Source organism: Coturnix japonica, chromosome Z (assembly GCF_054131305.1).
Source record: "Coturnix japonica strain WE chromosome Z, WE-NBRP24, whole genome shotgun sequence".
In the NCBI taxonomy this organism is placed as follows: Eukaryota; Metazoa; Chordata; class Aves; order Galliformes; family Phasianidae; genus Coturnix; species Coturnix japonica.
Window position 1 is genome coordinate 11,867,184 of NC_140702.1, and position 18,140 is coordinate 11,885,323.

The following is an 18,140-nucleotide window of genomic DNA, read 5'->3' on the forward strand; positions in this document are numbered from 1 at the left end:
TTTAAAGGCGTGATTTTTGCATTCTCTTTTGGCAACTTCATTGCTGAACCTGCTAGCTTTCACAGTTGTGAGCTGAAAGCGGTAAATCAGTTCATCTCAATGCTGAGAGAAGAAATGTTAAAGCAGTGAAAATACTTGGATTTTGTATTATTTGAAATTCTAGAAGCAGGTCTTTCCTATTAACGGCAGTGGAAAATTCCAGGAGAACAGTTTTTAAATTGGTTCCTGCAGAGCAAATACGTTCTGTTTGCTGTCATTAAATATTTAAAAATCAGACTTTCCAGCTGCTTCTCAACTTGCTCTGTGTTAAATAGTTGTGATATTGTGAACTCCAGTGTTTACTGATAAAATGTTCACTGGTTGAAATATCTGCAAAAGTAATACCTTACCACAGCTGTTGATTTAGTGTATGTATATTATGTAAAGGAATGATTCTCGAAGGATCAGGGAGTAACTGAACTAGCAAACTGACAAAAAAGGAGATGAATCAGAGGAGTCTTGCTTTAAATCTTATAAATGAAATAGTTGGACTCTGGCATCAACAACAAATAGAAACTAAGTGTCCTGTACTCCATACACGTTTTGCATGGGCATTGGTTCTCCTGTACCAATAATGTTTTCATTATTTTTCTCTTAATACTGACTTGCAGTAGTCAGAGGAAAAAGTCCCAGAGGAAGAAGTAAAATCTTCAGTTATACTAGGTGCTTGAACCTGTTATTCTTCTGATTTTTCCTGCCTGGTCAGAATTTCTGGTGCTTAGCAAGGTGCTTAGAGGTAGTTTTTAGTTATTGAGCCTGATGTGCTGATTTCTGTTCTATATTCTTAATGTGGCTGAACTGTGTAAATACCAGTATGTATGAATCAGGAGGCAGAAGTACCTCTTAGAGGTTTCCCTGCATGGATAAGTATGTTCCTAGATATGAAAAATACTTGAATACCTTGAAGAATTGAAAGAGAATTACACTGAAATTGGAGTTACAGTACTATTTACTAGTTAGAGGTTATTGCATTCATTTGTTGCTTTCTTAAAAGCATTCAGTATAGGCCTTGACTGTTATGTCAAACTATTCCAAATAGCACTTATCAGCCTTGGCAGTAGACATCAGTGGATCACCGAGAATGAACATTCTCATCATTACTGCAAGTTCAGCAGTGGGTCTATTTTTCCTGGTTATCTGCTGTTGATGCATTTGCTCATATTCTCATCTTCAGCTGTTCAGACAACTTCTGTATTCCTCCTTTGTCATCTGCCCTTGCTTTCACATTCAGCATGCTTCAAGTTTAATGTCTTGTACATGCTAGCAGTTACCTGGTCACTTTGGGTTGATTTGCTGTTTTAGACTTGGAGGAAAATGAAGTTTAAAAAGTGTTGATAGGTAAAAATCACTCCCAAGCCCAAGTCTGCTCTTCTATGGTCATGCCATTTGTACTACTCCATCCTTACAGTGTCCTAAAGTCCTCCAGCTGATGATCACTTCAGCCAAAATGAACACAAGCTTTGCATCCCCAGCCAACTCTGCTGTTTGGAGGTACTATGTCCAGGAGTGTGTCCTGCTTTTGGTTCTGTAAGGAACTTGTCATCAGTGCATATCTGAAAATTCCTGGACTGCTTGATTCTTATGTTCCTCATCAGATACCGGTGTGTCTCAAGTTACCTGCATCTTGTCCTCTTTGCATTTCTAACTTGAAGCTCTCAATTGCAGATTGGTCAGTGTTTAAGCATGTTTACCCTGCTCGTGAAGAAGAAACCTATCCCTTTCTGACTGTACTTGACTGTAAAGGAGTTTTGTGGCCAAAAGCCATTTAGATCTCATTTTGTTGACAACAGTTGCTCAGCCTCTTCATAACCCACAGTACCAACCTCTGATTTTCAAGCACTCTCTCCTTACTTGCAGAACTTGAGATGACACCTCTTGGAACACCAACCTCTCAGAGCCTCATATTCTTCAGGTTTCTAGGATTGTTGGTGTCTGCAAAGGGGGTTACAATTTGGGAGCTCTACATGCACCAGCAGCATCTCTGTGAAGTATCAGATGCAAGCTTCCACAGAGCAGCAGTCTCCTTGAGCCAGCAGATCAGTCAGTGTATGGGAACCTTTATCTCACACAGTTGTTTCTCACTCCTTTTTCTCCTAGCACTGCTACAGGGCTCCAGCTTCTGACAGTCCTGATCCCCATTTTTCTCCAAAAGCCTTGCTACTGGAGCCTGAAATGTATATAGAGAACTAAGCCTTCTGCCTAAAGTCACTAGTACTCAGGCCCCTCCTAGTGAGAGTTCTTGCGCTGTGAATGTGACTGGCTTCCTGGGTGCTCATTCTTTGATAGAACATCAGCTGCAAAGAACAACAGATGCTTCTCATCATTCCTGGAATACGCATCGTGCCCTAACTGTGGGAATATTTTGCAGCATGTCCTGTTGTACAGCAAAATGTAGAATTAAAGCAGCAGAGAGATAAAGGGTTAGGCACAGGCAATTATGTTATGTGATACTGCTACATGCTCATGCTGGAGATGTTGAGCTGGAAATCAGGTGTAGTTGACATGATCATGCTTCCAGACCTAGAAAATCTGTTCCAGCAGCTTTATTTGTGAGAACTGTTGCTGGGTTGTCTCATCAACAGGGTGAAGTGTCAGGCCATTGTAGAGTAAGAAAGGTGAATTTTCATTCTCTGCAATGCTGTACTTGAGGTGCTAATCTGGCAGAGCTTTTTGGGACGGCAGTTTGGTTCTAGCCCACTTTATTATGGCTGAGCAAGAGGAAAACAGATACTAAATAGTGCCTCATAGGTCAGTGAACTGACTTAAGGTTTTTCTTTGAGAGGGCTTCTTGCACATCTTTCTCTTTTCATAACAAACAGCGCTCTCATTTCTGCTTGTGTCGTTTTACTCTGTCTCATGTGTTGAATCAGAATGATTTGGACAGTGGGCAGCTGGATGGAGAGTTCAATTACTACATTAGATTGTGTAGAAAATGGAGTTATTTAATCTGTCAACAGCTATATAACTTCACAAAGTCAAGGCAGCCTGGGAAAACTGCGGCAGCCTGTATATCATAGGCAAGCTTTTGGGTATCTTCTGTTCACATAGGCTTTTTTCCTGTTAGAAGAAGTTTGCAAAATCTATGCTTTGCAGCCGCTGTTCTGTAAACTTAGAAAAATGCACGCTTCGAAAGCTGTTGGGTAATGTGTTTATCTGAGTTCAAAGCCAGACGCAGTAATTCTTCAGAAAACTTAATCTTGAGCAAACGATGGGTTGTTTTTGCTAGTGGTTTTTTATTTTTTATTTTTTTTCTCTTTATGTCTCTCAGCAGAGAAATGTTTGGTCAGACAGCTTTCTTCTTAACATACAAAGATAAGTCACTGTTTTTCTTCTTTTTCCAGCCAGTGCTCACTCCTGGAATGCTGACTGTTCTCTAGAGGATGTGAACAAACGTATATAGAAAACAAAACTTGTCTGACAGCTTAATTCAGACTGGATAAAGCTGTTTTCAGCCTATCTCGATTGCAGAGAATGAAAAACAGTCCAGTAAAATTGAGATATGCCAATGATCCATGCAGCTATGTAACTTCATCTACTTTTAAGTAAAGTAGAACCTGTCTGTTCCTGCTTCCTTTGGCATCAGTTTTAACTTGGAAAGTTCACTGTGTTCCATTAACAAATGGGTTTTGCTGTGCCCCCTTATGTGCTAATGGTGTTGAATTCTGAGGAGCTCAGGGGTTCATTTTGAAAACAGACATGAACTCAGCTGTTCAGAGCTACTCGTTTTTAAGTGGAGATTTTATTTTGCCCAGGCTGCTGCCCAAGCAGTCTGTCTGCACTTTGGCCTGGATCCCCTCAAGGTATTTCTGCCAAATATAACATAGTTTTATTACTTAAAGAAGCTCACAGCAGCTTTGTCAGTACCTTTTTCCTTAGCTGTTATGTTTTTTGTACCTCTTGGGCATCCAGCACTATCTGTCTTTCAGATGAATGCAGAAAACTTCATTCTCTGTATGTTTTCTTGTCTCTGGTTCAGTTTACCTCAGTGCACCTGGGAATATTAAAGGTGTGTGCTTTTTGTACATGAAAGAGTAAGGGAAAACGCAGGGTATAGCAGAAGTTCTTGGAAGTACAGGCATTAGTTAGAAAGGGGGTTGAATTTACAGGAGGAAAAAAAAAAGAACTTGGTGTCAAACATCTTACAAGTTTTGGGTCTTGGCTGCATAACTCTATGGTGGTAGATCTGCCATGTGAAAAAAAGTATTACTGAACATGTGTCAAATAGTTGAGCCCAGAGCTCACAGAGTCAGTTATTTGATGTAGCTGTGCCAGGAAACGTGGTGTCTGATTTAGCTGAATTCTGATTCCTCTTCTGTTTACTTGAATTTCAGTGCCATGCTTTCCCCCTTGTTTTCGTTTCTATAGTTGTGCTCATCATGTTTAACTCTGCAAATGCTCATCTGAAAACGATCATGCAGCTGGGTAATAAGAAAGAGCCAAGAGACATAATAGGTCTCTCCATTCCTGTCTTCCTGTGAAAGAGCTAATGTCAATGTCTTGGACTTAATAATACAAAAGTAGGAAGTTTTCAGAAATTGAGAGTTGTTTGCCCCTCTGTGGAAGGACCTGATAAACTTATGATTTGTCTTGCGAAAAGCTCTCTGGTTTTTTTTTGCACAGGAATGCAACTGCTGTTCTCATTAACATCTGTTACCTGTTGCCTTCTTTCATGAGCTTCCATGTAAATCTTGATGATAAAATCTCTGTATAGTATATGAAAAAAAATATACCTGGTGCTGCAAAACAACCATAATCAGACATTTAAGTGTTTTGGTGCTATGAGTGTAATAAATTAGACACTTCTTATGCCAGGTTAGGATCACTTAATGCCTTTGAACACTCCTGCTGTGTTTATCTTACTCTAGCTCTTATGTCATGTAATCTTCCAGGAATAATCCTCAGATGTCTTTTTATGGAGTGCTCCCTGTTTAAGTTCTTAGTTAGCAAAAACTGATTGTAGTAGAAACTTTCTCTGTTCCCAGCCGTTGTGCATAATCTTCAGGATGAACTAACTTAGTTTACAGTGTATTTTAAAAAGTTACAAAACACAAAAATTTTTGAAGGAAAGAAAAAGTATAATTGAAAATAATACCCGTCATTGTATACTACTGGATGACAGAACAACTCTGAAATTGGAAGCTGAGAAAATAACAGAATTTTTTGGGTTGGAAGGGACCTTTAAGATCACCTAGTTCCTTCCCTCTAGACCAGATTGCTCACAACCCCATCCAGCCTGGCCTTGAATGCTCCCAGGGATGGGGCATCCACAGCCTCTCTGGGCAGCCTGTTCCAGTGACTCACCACTCTCACAGTAAAGAATTGATTCCTAGTATCTAGTCTACATCGAGCCTCCTACAGTTTTAACCCATTTGCCCTTGGTCCCTCCCCATCTTTCCTCCTTTAGGCCCTCTTCAGGTACTGAGAGACTGCTGTAAGATCCCCCCAAAGTTTTCTCCAGGCTGGATAGTTCCAACTCTTCCAGCCTGTCCTCAGAGGGAAGTTTGATTTAGAGTTGTCCAAAAAGCTGATATTTACCCAGAAATCACATAGCAAATTCCAATTCCCAGTATTTTGTGGGGTGGTTTTGTTTCATTCACTCTTAGCACTATAGAATCCTAATCTGTTTTTCCTGAGAAAGGATCTTTGGCTGCCTAACATCTTGATGGTGGTATCTTCCATCAGTCCTTTTGTGGACAGTTCCTTAGTGCATATTTCTAGAACTTGAAAGAGGAGAGAAAATGGCATCTAGAGGAAATTAGGCTCAGCTCCAGTGAAGAAAGTTCTAGTGTGAAGGATTGAAACTGTGTGTAAACTGGGAACTTTTTTCATTCTTGCTTTGTGAAACTGGGAACTGACAGCTTTTCTCTTTGAAAAATTGAAATTGAACCATCTCGATTAAGACAATCAGAGTAAATGAGAGAAGACTGCTGTTATTCCCAGCTGCCTGTGCTATAAAACAAGGGCATGCTTGTTCTTGTGTCTCTTCCATTTTAAAAAGAAAGGTGGTGCTGCTCACAGGGTTCTGTGTTGGAGCTTGTCTTGCATTGGACAGATAGAATTTTAGTAGGTCAGCCACTTTCAGCAACACAGTGTTTTGTAAAGCCTCTCTGGAAGGTCAGATGATAAAAGCAGCATTGAGGATACTGCTTGTTCAGTTACTGGGGCTCTCAGTCTTAATTCCTTTTTGTTTTGCTTTCACCTTATGCAGGAGTCTTACAGTTCACTGACTTATATGTGAATTAGATGTGAAGCATTTGAAAATAGATGCCAAAGGTTTAGGCAAAAGATAGATTTACAGAGTTGAATTCCCTGCCCAGCAGCTGCATCCTGAATTATGGAGGAGAAAGGAGATAAATCTGACTAATCCTTGAGAATCCTTTTACCTTTATATTTTGTACAAGGAAAAGCCCTAAGTGTTTTCTATCCTGTTCCACTAGTGTGGGTGCCCAATTGTTATCCTTTTTGTAACACAGATAAAATTTGTCAGGACTTCATTGGGAGATACTGAACCCTTCAACTGAGTTGAACATAATTGATTTTACAGAATTTCTAGCTGGCAGGTGCTTTGAGGCACTGAGTAAAATTTGGAGCTGGGTGTGCTTTGAGGTCCTTTCCAGTTTAGGCTGTTCCCTGTTGCATTCTGCTGCATGTTCTTAGTGATGTGACTGTTTATTTTCACATTCTGGGTGGCATATATATGCCTAGCTTGTCTCCTTTATTAAGAATACTGCTTAAGTTACAGTTCACATGTAAATGAGTTTATGTGGTTAACTTCTGATCTGTGTTGCATTCCCTTCTTACAGCTGTCGGCACCAAAGACGACTCAGTTGTCATTGTGAAGTAAGCTGGCTGTCCTTAAAAACATTTCAGTATCTTAGAACAGTGTGGTTTGTTCTATTCCAAGTATTTCGGAAGTGTTCATTTTTATTACTTTCTGTTCTTTTTAGGTTTCCTATGCGCGACCAAGTTCAGCTTCTATCAGAGATGCAAACTTGTATGTTAGTGGACTTCCCAAATCAATGACTCAGAAAGAACTGGAACAACTCTTTTCCCAGTATGGACGCATTATTACTTCTCGTATTCTAGTTGACCAAGTCACTGGTAAGTGGGCAGCTTTACGCACTCTCATATAGCAATTTGAATAGTATTTCACCTTTCAGTACAGTAGTCTTATCTCTAGAATGCAGAAAAGCTGTATAGGGGCTAAAAAATGATAATTTCTGCTGGAGTTGTTCATAAATATGCATGGTCAAAAATAGGTTGCTGTGTAAAATAAGCCATCTTGAGTCATTTCCACCCTAAAGGTGTAGGTTTGTAGTCTCATGTATTGTAGTAAATCCACAGCTGCTGTCATCTTCTTTTCCAAGCTTCTATGTGGAAGTTGTCCCCATGCCCTTATGAAATGCTACTAAACACTTTCTCTAAAAAATCAAATTTTATGCAGAAATGCACAGGTGGTTCTTTGAGTCTAGGATTACAAAAGATCTGAACTATTAATTGCTATTCATTGCTATTTAGACTGTCTTTGTGGTTGCCTCAGTCACTTGAGGCACTCTGAAAAGCATGAACTTTTAAGTTTCGCAGGAGCAGTTAAATTCAGCATTTAGCAGTGCCTTAAAGAAACACAGAATTATTTGGATTGGTAAGGACACTGAAGATCACAAAGTCCAGCTGTCAGCATAACAGTAGCAAGCCCACCACTAAACCATGTGTCTAGGAGCCACATTCACCCACCTTATAAATGTCTTCAGAGATTACATGTGTAAGTAAAGGTAAATTCTAGTAGGTCAGGTACAGTCTAGGTTGTGTTTCAATATAAGTAAATGAATGTCAGTGATGCTTGTGGTTACTCTTCAGACTAGGTCTATAACACATCTATGCTGTGCTTTCATGCTGGCTTGAAGTTTTCAAATGACGTTACTTCAAAAATATTACATGTATGTGTATTGTCTGACAGTTGGCTGACCTATAATTGACTGCCAACTCTTTTTTCTTGTTGTAGTTCTCTTAACAGAAATCTCAGTATTGACCCTTAGAGTATGGAGAAGCAGGAAAAAGAACAGTAGATGCAAAGTAGAATATGCGGGCATATTTGTAATCATTGTTCAACAGATAACTGCTTACAGAGTGCTTTTGTATATTATTGCACAGAATGGGTGGCATTTGATATGGGCCAATAAGTACTTGTGAACTTCTGAAACTGTGTACTGTAGTTCTAAGTAGTCGTACTCATCCTACTATGAATACTGTGGTTCTCGGCATGGATTGTTGTCGAGCTTTTTTCAAAGTTGCTAAGAAGGAGAATGGAAGAGAGACTCAAAATGTTATGAATAATAAGGTTGTGACAAAAACTGATGTACAAAAACTGTAAAATTGAGGCTGTGACACTTGCCTCTAATACTTCCTTATGCCTGTTCATTGTCACTTTCATTTAAATTATCATTGTTTATAAACAATATTTCTCCTAGTTAATGCCTTTCTAAAGTGAGGGCAAACTTCTAACTTGTCTACTTATTCACAAGCAGAAATGTAAGAGGTTTCTAAACGGATTCAGGAGTGTTAAACCAAGCACACAACAGTGTAGTAACAGACATAGAACAGTGTTTGGTGCAAGTATTAACACCTCAGTATGTTTATATTCAAGCAACAGAATGAGGTTTTGAGTTAGTATTTCCTTAAGACCTTCTATAAATACTTGCCAATCTCCTTGCCTGTTATCTTTAACTTGCCTATACTAGTGAGTCTGTGATCTGAAAAAATCTGTTTCCTTCAAAACCATCCCAACAAAAACATGTTCGTATGCTGAAAAGGGAGTGTTTTACTTACAGGAATAAACTCGCCCTGTAATTCCTGTTACTGCAACCTAGAACACTCTGTATTCATCTACCATATTTGCTCCAAAGGGAACTTAAAGGCATGCTACAAGAGAGCATAAGGCATTTGTCCCTTCTAGGGAGTAGAAGACTATATTCATGGGGTCTCTGTAAATTGTTTAGATACTACAGAGTAGCACCAAATGAACAGAAGTTACAGTGCAAATGAGTTCTGCAATTCTGAGTTGACTTCCATCCCTCTAAAATGACTATTTCAGTGTATACTTTGACTCTTTAAGCTGCCTTGACAGTATTATTCAGCCTTCAAAGATTTCTTTCAAAGCAGCTTGCCTTGTTTAATTTAAAACAAGCCAAAACAACCCAAAAAAATGATTTTCTAAAAGTCTTACTTCTACCAGTATGTGATCAGTTCCAGTAAGGTAAAAAATCAGTGACTGTTTATAGCACTTATTGAGAGAATCAAATATTGTCAAATGTGCCTCTGAATTTATTAGTGTCCTTCACTGTATGCAGGTATGTCAAGAGGTGTGGGGTTTATCCGATTTGACAAACGTATTGAGGCAGAAGAAGCTATCAAAGGCTTGAATGGCCAGAAGCCCCCAGCTGCCACAGAGCCCATTACTGTGAAGTTTGCTAACAATCCAAGCCAAAAAACCAATCAGGCCATCCTTTCCCAGCTGTACCATTCTCCAAACAGAAGGTATCCAGCACCTCTAGCTCAGCAGGCTCAACGTTTTAGGTAAGTCAGATACTTCTGTTTAACTGAGCTGGAAAATATGTCTTCCCAGAGGCCTGTTGGTTTCCCTGCACAATTTGATTTCTCCTCTGTCCTCTTTCTGTCCTCTGTGATTTGTATGAAGGAAACCCATGGAAACGTGGAGTTTCTGCAGCTATGCTTCAAGAATATAGCTAAAGAGAAAAATGTGTTCTAGCCTACTGACAGCAGGAAAACATCTAGTAAGCCTATTCAGAGTTAAAATCAAGATAACATTCTTTTTATTCTACACTGTCAGTAAAAAATACAAATCACTTAAGGTTGCTTTTAATTTAGTGCTTTCTTGATTAATGTGAAAGCTGATACAGTCAACAGTGGCATGGGTAGTTAAATTTATGTCTTAGCCATGCAATATGCCACAGCCATCCTTTGCTTCCCAGCCCTTGTACTTCCTCCCCATTCTGGCTTTCAGATTTTATCCTGGCTTGTTTTCTGAGTGTAGGCTACTGTTTCCCTTACTCCAAATTTCAGATATCTTCTGTATCTGTTTTTCTGTGGTTATATGTTCTGATTATGTGGAAAGTACAGCACCTAGCTCCCTGTGATAATTCAGTGTCTTTAACAGGACAAATGGCAAGGACAGAGTGTAGCAAAATCTATTATCTACATTCCTGAGTGTCTTGCTGTTTTCAGTGACTTTGATAGTTTCTTTCCAGCCTCAGACCACATTACTGGAATGTGCTGTATGTTAGTACTCTCCAAGATGTGCTGTTGGATTTTTCAAGCAACAAAATCAGCTTGTCTGCTTAGAAAGAAGAGAACATAACAGCCTTGAAAAGCTCCGTGTGGGCCACCCTTGCTTTTAGATCCTGGTGCTCAGAGCTCATGGACAGGCTTCTGGCAAAGCATCCAGACTGTTTACAGCTTGTCAGCCTTTGTACCACAAGTGCCCAACAGCAGTGTAGATCAGCACTGAAGGGAGGGATACCCAATTGTATTCAGTGTTTGGGGAATATTCATACTGCTTCTTAGGGAGGCAAAATGATGTGAAAGAAGTACAAGGTTGAGCTGGTGGAGAACCAAGTGGTCAGACAGTGAAAGTGGAATAGCAGACATTAATTCTTTATTTTTCTTCTGTCTTCCAGCTTTTGTTTGCTGGAAGAGGCAGCCTTGATAAAATTTAAGTGTTGGTAGCTGTCAAGGGAGATGTCTTACATTTGGGCTTTGCTTATGTGCCATTGTTGCAGTGTTTCAGCTGCTGCTAATAGTGTAGTTCAGATTGTACTGACAGCTCAGGTCTTCTGTGTCTTTCTCATTCAAAAAAAAAAATAATCCTGGTTGTTGAAATTTCAGATGTTAGCAGGATGACCTGATGCAGTTGTACAGTCTGCAGTTAAACTTATTGAGGCCTGAAAATGTACAGGCAGCAAATACTTGGTGAGGAACTAAATGCTTTTCTCAATATGTTGGTTTGGGCTTTAGAAAGCAGCTCTATCTATAGTTGCTCCTTGGTTGCTATAAGCTGTGTAACTGAACGCATCCTTAGAAATTGCCAGGTGAATTCCATCTCTCCCAGATCTCTTAAGGCCACCCAGTAACCAGTGGAAACAGTTGGGTTGGAACCATTACTGTATGAAGTTCTCAGACCCTTGTGCAACAAAGGGGTGGTGATATTTCTGGAACTCATCTTTTTCTCACCTCCAGATCATAAATGAGAGTAGACCTATGTAGTCCACAAGCCTGCTGATTGATGGCAGGCAGCTGTCTTTTCCCCTTATGCTCTTGTAGGCAATCAGTGCGTTACTGTCTTATCCATACATCCTTCAAACCCCATGCACTGCAAAATCAAGATATTTTGTAGTTTGACCCTTACTTACCTGCAAGTAAGACCAAATCATTTTTCATTTCCTTTTTTTTTTTTTTTTTTTTTTTTTTTTTTTGTGCATGAATTACACAGTTAACTGCCTTTGACTTTGGATTCCTTATGTTACCAGTGGCTCTTAAATCTTAGAGCTCATTACTGTAGAAAAATAACAGTGAGGTACAGATCTGCAAGATAGCTGTAAGCTAAAAACCACATTGTATAAGTCTTCATTCTCTTAATTTTGTGGCATCCTGGAGGTAACCTTTCAGCAAAAGGTGTTCTCTTCACATCTAAGCTTTGCTGGGAAGAAACGAACTGCTTTAGGGATTGTATTTTTCTTGAAGAAGCAGATTCTATCTTAGCACTGTTAAAATACGAACAGAAGGTGCTGCTTGCTTCAGATATTGGCTCAGTAGCTTCATAGGGCCTAGAGATATACTGTATACTGAGAGAAGATGGAGGAGGAAATAACTTGGAGAAAGTTCACAGCCTGTAATGTATATGTCAATATTCTGAGGAAGTTTATTCTAGAAAAGAGAGAGAAAATAGTTAAAAATAATACATATTTTTAAAATGCTTGGTCTAATACTTGCCGATGTTCCAGAGCCTTATGTCTATTTAGATATTCATGTCAGCATATTGAGAGAAGTCTCAGTAAAGTCTTCATCAGAAACAAATTTATAATCTGGAAGGTTTTGCTGAAGTGTACACACTGCAGCTTTATGCTGCTGGTATTACTTGTCTTACCATAAGTTCAGCTTTTCTGAACTGAACTAGTTGAGATTGTGGATGCTGAAAAAGAACATCTGTTTAGTGTTACATTAACTGTGTAGTAAGGTGCTGCAGCTTTAGTATTGGTGGTATTCTAGCTGTGGAAACAGTGCAGAGGAGCTGGTAATAATATACCTGATTTCCTTGAGACTTTTCCAGGCATCTTAATCTTAAGACAGTTTTGCTGTTTTTCAGGTTGGACAATCTGCTAAACATGGCTTATGGAGTAAAGAGGTAATAAAGAACCACTCAATTCATAATAACCAATTCATTAAGAGTAAATATTTTGATTATCATTACTTTTTCTGTAAGACTTATTTTTGCTTGTTGAGACTAGAGCTGAAGTTACCCATCGTGCATGAAAGACAAACCTTTTGTAGTAGTGCCATGTTCCAAACAACTTAATCCTCTCTGTTGTTGTAGCATGCTTTTATTTTATTCTTCCGTGTTACTTATTCTCACACTTTGTGTTGTCCCGTGCATTGTATTTTGTACAGATGAAAAAAATGATAAAAATCCCAAATTACTGTTCCAGCCGATGAGTCCCAGCCACCTGTGGGAAAAGCTCCCCATCCTTTTCTCTTTTTGAAACTTCTTTGCTTTTGATTTTCTTAAAGTTGCTGCTGTGTTTTTATTTTGTTTCCCCTCATTCTTCAGTAGGTTTCCCCCCATGACCATTGATGGAATGACCAGTTTGGCTGGAATTAACATCCCTGGACATGCAGGGACTGGATGGTGCATTTTTGTGTACAATTTGGCCCCTGATGCTGATGAGAGTATCCTCTGGCAGATGTTTGGACCCTTCGGAGCAGTAACCAACGTGAAGGTCATCCGTGACTTTAACACCAATAAGTGCAAAGGCTTTGGGTTTGTGACTATGACAAACTACGATGAGGCAGCTATGGCTATAGCTAGCCTGAATGGATACCGCCTTGGGGACAGAGTACTGCAGGTCTCCTTTAAAACAAACAAGATGCACAAAGCCTAACAAGTTATTCTCAGTGCATTATCATTTGAAATCTATACAACAAAGGCAATTTATGGGAAGCTTTCCGCTAGTAAATGCCTTTGTTGTATATCAGTGTGGATATGGGGATAAAATGACTACTTAGCATCCTAAGAGTATGTGAGATTTTTTTATTGCTAATATTTGAATTAGAACTTCTTAAATACCTTTTGTGTTTGAATATTGAAAAGAGGTACAGGGTTTTTACCTGTCACAGTGCATTCTATTGCCTTCTTTGAAGAAGGTGGACCTTTTAAAATGTTTCATCTAAGGGAAGAAGTTTCTATTTTGTTTTGTGTTTTATTTTTTTTTTAATTACACAATTTGCCATTAAACTATGAGTAAAAATTTGAGGCTTTGTGTTAGACTACTGAAGTTCGTTTTGTAATATTACGATTCACCTTGTGTTTAATTTACAACTTGATGAGTTGCTGTTGTTGTTGTTGTTGAGAAGTATTTGAAGTTTACATTTTATTTATAAAATTATGAGCAGTATTTATTTTCTAGTTAGTGTTTGGGTTGGGGAAGGGGAGCACATTATAAAAGCTTATTGTAAGAATACTGGAGAACTTTTCATAAAGCAGTACCTTGCCAAAGAGATAAGAGCCTCTTTGATGTGGGTTTAAAAAAAACAAAACAAAAACAAAAAAAAAAAAAAACCAAAACATCTATTTTTATATAAAAAAAAAGATTTAAAAAAAAAAAATTTGGAGAAACTTTTTACTGGTCCTGGAACAAATATTTTGACTTGAATACTTTGAGAAATCTCTTCGTATGACACCTTGTGAGCTTTTAGAACTTACCAGGAAATTTGCAGCTGCTGGGGGAAAATTTAGGAAGATTTATGATGTAGAAGTAAATTTGAGACATTTGTGTTAACAAGTAGAGTTGATGGGATGCGCTGTTGGTTTCGTTTTTGTAATCATCAGTGGAGTTTTTGATCATCCTGGTTATGTAAGCGGCTCACATTAACTTGTGATTTTGAAACAAGAGAAAACTTAAATAATAATAATAAAAAAAAACTATATAAGAGCAAGCAGGAAACTTAAATACTAAGAGACGGGGGAAAAAAAAAATCTGTTCTTCCTAAAGAATTCCCTTCAGATAGAGCTCATGGTGTTTAGTGATGTACTCGCTATTGTTTGAAGAATTGTTTTGTCTTAGGAAAAGACATGTGCATGGTTTGCACAGCAGATGGATATGTTTGGAGGTATTTTGGAAGTTATGTTCAAGGCTAACACCTGAGCTTTGTGTAATGTAAATAAGACCTTGAGTTATGAACCTTTCAGCTAATTTTGATTATTTTGTTTATTTTTCAACTTACATGCCAAGTGATGGTCAATTCTGAATGTTTTTGTATGAGTTTTTTCTTTGTAAATGGCATTAACATTGTTACTTGAGGTCTGCTTATTCATTTTTGTTGTCCTGAGGACTTGAATTTACAGTGCATCAGATCTGTTGCTATTTTTGTCTGTAGATAGTCTAGCTTCAGCTGTTTATAGTGATGCTACATTTTGGGTTATAAATATGTTTGTGGTTAAAAACGAGTATAGTCATAAGTTTCGATCAAATTTCCTTACATTTTTCATACAAATTCCATAAATGCCTGTATGCTACTGAAATTTAACTTTGTATAATGCTTAAATCACTATTTGGGGACATAGAAAGTCTTTACCATGTATTGAGGAAATTAAAGAATTACAGAATATTTTCTGATTAGCATCTAGCTTATATTAAATTTTTGAGGAGAAAAAAAAAAATAAGCTGAGGGTTTTGATGCCTTCGCCAGGATGCACTGACAACTATATAGTTACGTCCTGCTTTTTGTATTAACTGAGATGCTCATATGCTTCCCCTTAGATGAAAGCAATGTTCTATGCATAAACATAGTTGTACACTATCTTTGCAGTTGCGTTTGGTTCTTATTCTTTTAAATTGTAGTTATAAATTTTTCAGTATAGTACAGTACATATACTGTGAAGCGCGTGCTAAAGTGAATAAGCAAGTTTTCATGCTGACCCACTCAATGCTATTCAAAAATCAATTGGCTTCCTGAGCACTTTATCATTCTTAGGTGCATTTAGATTGTTAAAGCTCTTCTGCATTAAATTGTATATACTGTAGGAAACACAATCTTTCCAATATAGGGAAAACAGTAGCAACATGCTTCTTTCCTGATACTACTCTAGCAAACAACAGCATTGATGAGAAGGCATGTAAATTGGGCTTCACTTTACAGTGTTATCAGAGCACTTAGTAAAATGTAAGGTTGGTATTTATTTGAAGATGTATAGTTAATTCACATCTGTTGGAATAGAAAATATATTCTGTTGAGTATTTAAAGAGGTTGTACATGTTTACTTTTGTGTTTGGATTCTTTGTACTTTTTCATGTTCAGTACATCAATAAACAAAGTTGAAGGGAAAACAGTCTCATGAGCATGTTTTATTGTATTGTCTGCCTTCACAGGTGAGCAGCCTGAGCTGAAGGTGTTTGCAAAGCTTGTTTTAGCTTAGGTTGCTAGTTGCCTACAAGGCAGTGCAGTGGAGATCCTACCAGTTCTGTTATGTTAGGATTTGTTTCCAATGTTTTCAGTTTGGCTTCTCAGTAGTGAGGCAGGTATAATAAATGAGGACTGTTAAACACATTGCATTAAAAATGAATTTACTGTCTGTCTAGCCACCTGCTATCCGGCACAGCTAAACTAATGCTCTGTTGTGTTGAGAAAGTGCAAAGAAGGGAGAAGGATTTACTCTTCATTGCAGTGTTCTTTAGCTGAAAATCACAGAATTTTCTCCATTCTTTGAGTACTTGTCTAGCAGATATCCAGTTACCTCATTCCTTCACCTTCTCAGCACTTGACGGATGCTTAAATTTATTACTAACTTTTAAAGTACATATTTTCCCAAGTTCACTGACCTTTCTTAAATGAGAATGAATTTTAATCAGTGATAATTAAACTCCAGTAGTAGCATACAGTTTTCTTTCACTCTTTTGTTTACATTTCCAATGCGATAGGGCTTGCATTGATAACTGTGTAGTATATGTTGCACTATGGAGCATCTCCCATCAGTGCACTGCATGGGGTTAGTCAGAGCTGGTGAATAAGGGAACCTGTTGGGATTTCTTAAAGAAGAGGGCACTTTTCTCACTATGTTTAAATTTTTTGGTGAATCCGTGGAAGAAAATGTGAAATCCATATATCAGGTTGTGCTGGTGGTGTGTTGTAAGTAATTATAAGAGCTCCAGGAACCTCTGCTAAAGCTAGAGATGGGCAGTGGCAGATTAGATAAGCAGGAAACAGCCCTAGCATTGTTTTGTTTGTTTGTTTTTTATTGTATTGTATTAATTGTATTAATTAAGCTTTGCAGTAGGTGGCATCTTTCTTAAAGCAGCGCTGCACTTGATGACTAATGCTTTGGGGCAGCAGATATTGTTAGTACATAGGAGGTCATCAGAGTGAAGCAGCTTGAAAGTGGTTTGAGGTATTTTGGTGGGAGAAGATGGAATGGGGAATTTAATAATATCTAAGAAGAGTCTGTTGTGGGGGGAAGTGCAGCCTGGATCTGAAAGGCTTGACTTCTGTTGCTGCTAGAAGTGCTCTCCCAGTGTAGATTATAAACGTATGCTTAACAAAGACCCCAGAAAAGCTGCTTTTTCAATTTGAGGCAACTTGTACAGTTAAATTATCCTTATTTAGGCAGTAGACCCTTACAGAACTTGCTTTGAGTGCAGTGATTTAGTTACTTAATGCTCTGCCGATACGAGCTTCTGCAGGTCATCCAGCTGCTGGTACAACAGGATTACTTATCAATACCTCTGGAAGATGACAGCCTCAAAGATATACACAGCCCTGAAAATTAGTTCCTTATATTTTTTTTATGCCCACCTGTCTGCAAAGTCTGGTGATATCTTTTAGAAATGCAGCGTGTTCCCAGCAGCCTGTTCTCTCAGAAGGAAGGGGATTTGTCAAGGTGAAATGTTTTTTTTCTCCTGCTGCTGTCTGTCCTTTGTGTAGTGGCAGACTTTATTTTTTATTCTTGGTGTTAGTGGGAGCGCTACTATGACAAAATAAACTACCATTCTGCCTTCCAGTTCCACCTGCCTGTCTTCTATGTTAAATAGTTGACATTTTATGAGGAATTTACTCCAGAGACATTATATTCAGTCATTTTCTGTCTTGGACTGATGTGCTGCATATCCACTGCAAACAGCTGCAGTATTGGTATTTATTTACCAGAAACAAGATTGTTGCAGGTCTGAATTTTGATTTACTGTTTTTGAAATAAACGTAGGCAGAAGATTGCTTACATGTAAAACAACAGCTGAAAATACCGATGGTGGACTTTCTTTAACCTTCTGTATAAACAAAAGATTCTCTTAAGTGTGGTGCACTTCTTGGAGACTTCACTTGACCGTATTCAATCTGTAGAGACCAAGAGACCGCAGTTTAAAAACTGTTCAAATTCCTTAGCCATTATTAGGAAAAGGAAAATATGTGAGCAAGTGATGAACAAATTTCCTTCCTCATGAATTTAAGGTGATTACTGTATGCATCAAAATATGTTCTCTTTTCCACAGGGATGTTTCTCATTGGTAGGAGCACTAGAGGACTCTCTCTGTAGGTCAATAATGGAAGTCCTGCCTAGCATATAAAGGTCAGGTTACAATTCCTGGGGGAGAAGGAGTTGGCATCTCTGACCACTTTAGTTCCTGATGATGATACTGCAAAGTCTTTTAGGACTAATGGGTACTTTCTTCCATTGAAGTAGATCAATCCTTTACAATATTTCTTTCTACTTAAATGGACTAAGGCTGAGATCATCTTAAAGCATTGTCTGGTTTATAATCTTTTGTTTTTGTAGACTTTGAGCATGAAGCAAGTCTTGCAAGATCTAATACAAGGAATAG

At 38.3% G+C, this 18,140-nt stretch overlaps 1 protein-coding gene across 23 annotated transcripts in view; it reads left to right on the forward strand.

Moving 5' to 3' along the window:
• ELAVL2 (ELAV like RNA binding protein 2) overlaps nt 1-15,656 on the forward strand; it is an 86,255-nt gene extending 70,599 nt beyond the window's left edge. For 17 of the 23 annotated variants that reach the window (XM_085529221.1, XM_032441340.2, XM_015849887.3 and 14 more), the window contains 4 exons: nt 6,987-7,140; nt 9,387-9,612; nt 12,419-12,457; nt 12,881-15,656. In XM_085529221.1, coding sequence (XP_085385347.1) covers nt 6,987-7,140; nt 9,387-9,612; nt 12,419-12,457; nt 12,881-13,211 — 750 coding nt within the window. In that variant the 3' untranslated portion in view covers nt 13,212-15,656. The remainder of the gene's footprint in view (nt 1-6,986; nt 7,141-9,386; nt 9,613-12,418; nt 12,458-12,880) is intronic. The other 6 variants (XM_032441338.2, XM_032441339.2, XM_085529227.1 and 3 more) reach the window with 1 other exon arrangement.
• The last annotated feature ends 2,484 nt before the right edge of the window (nt 15,657-18,140 follow it).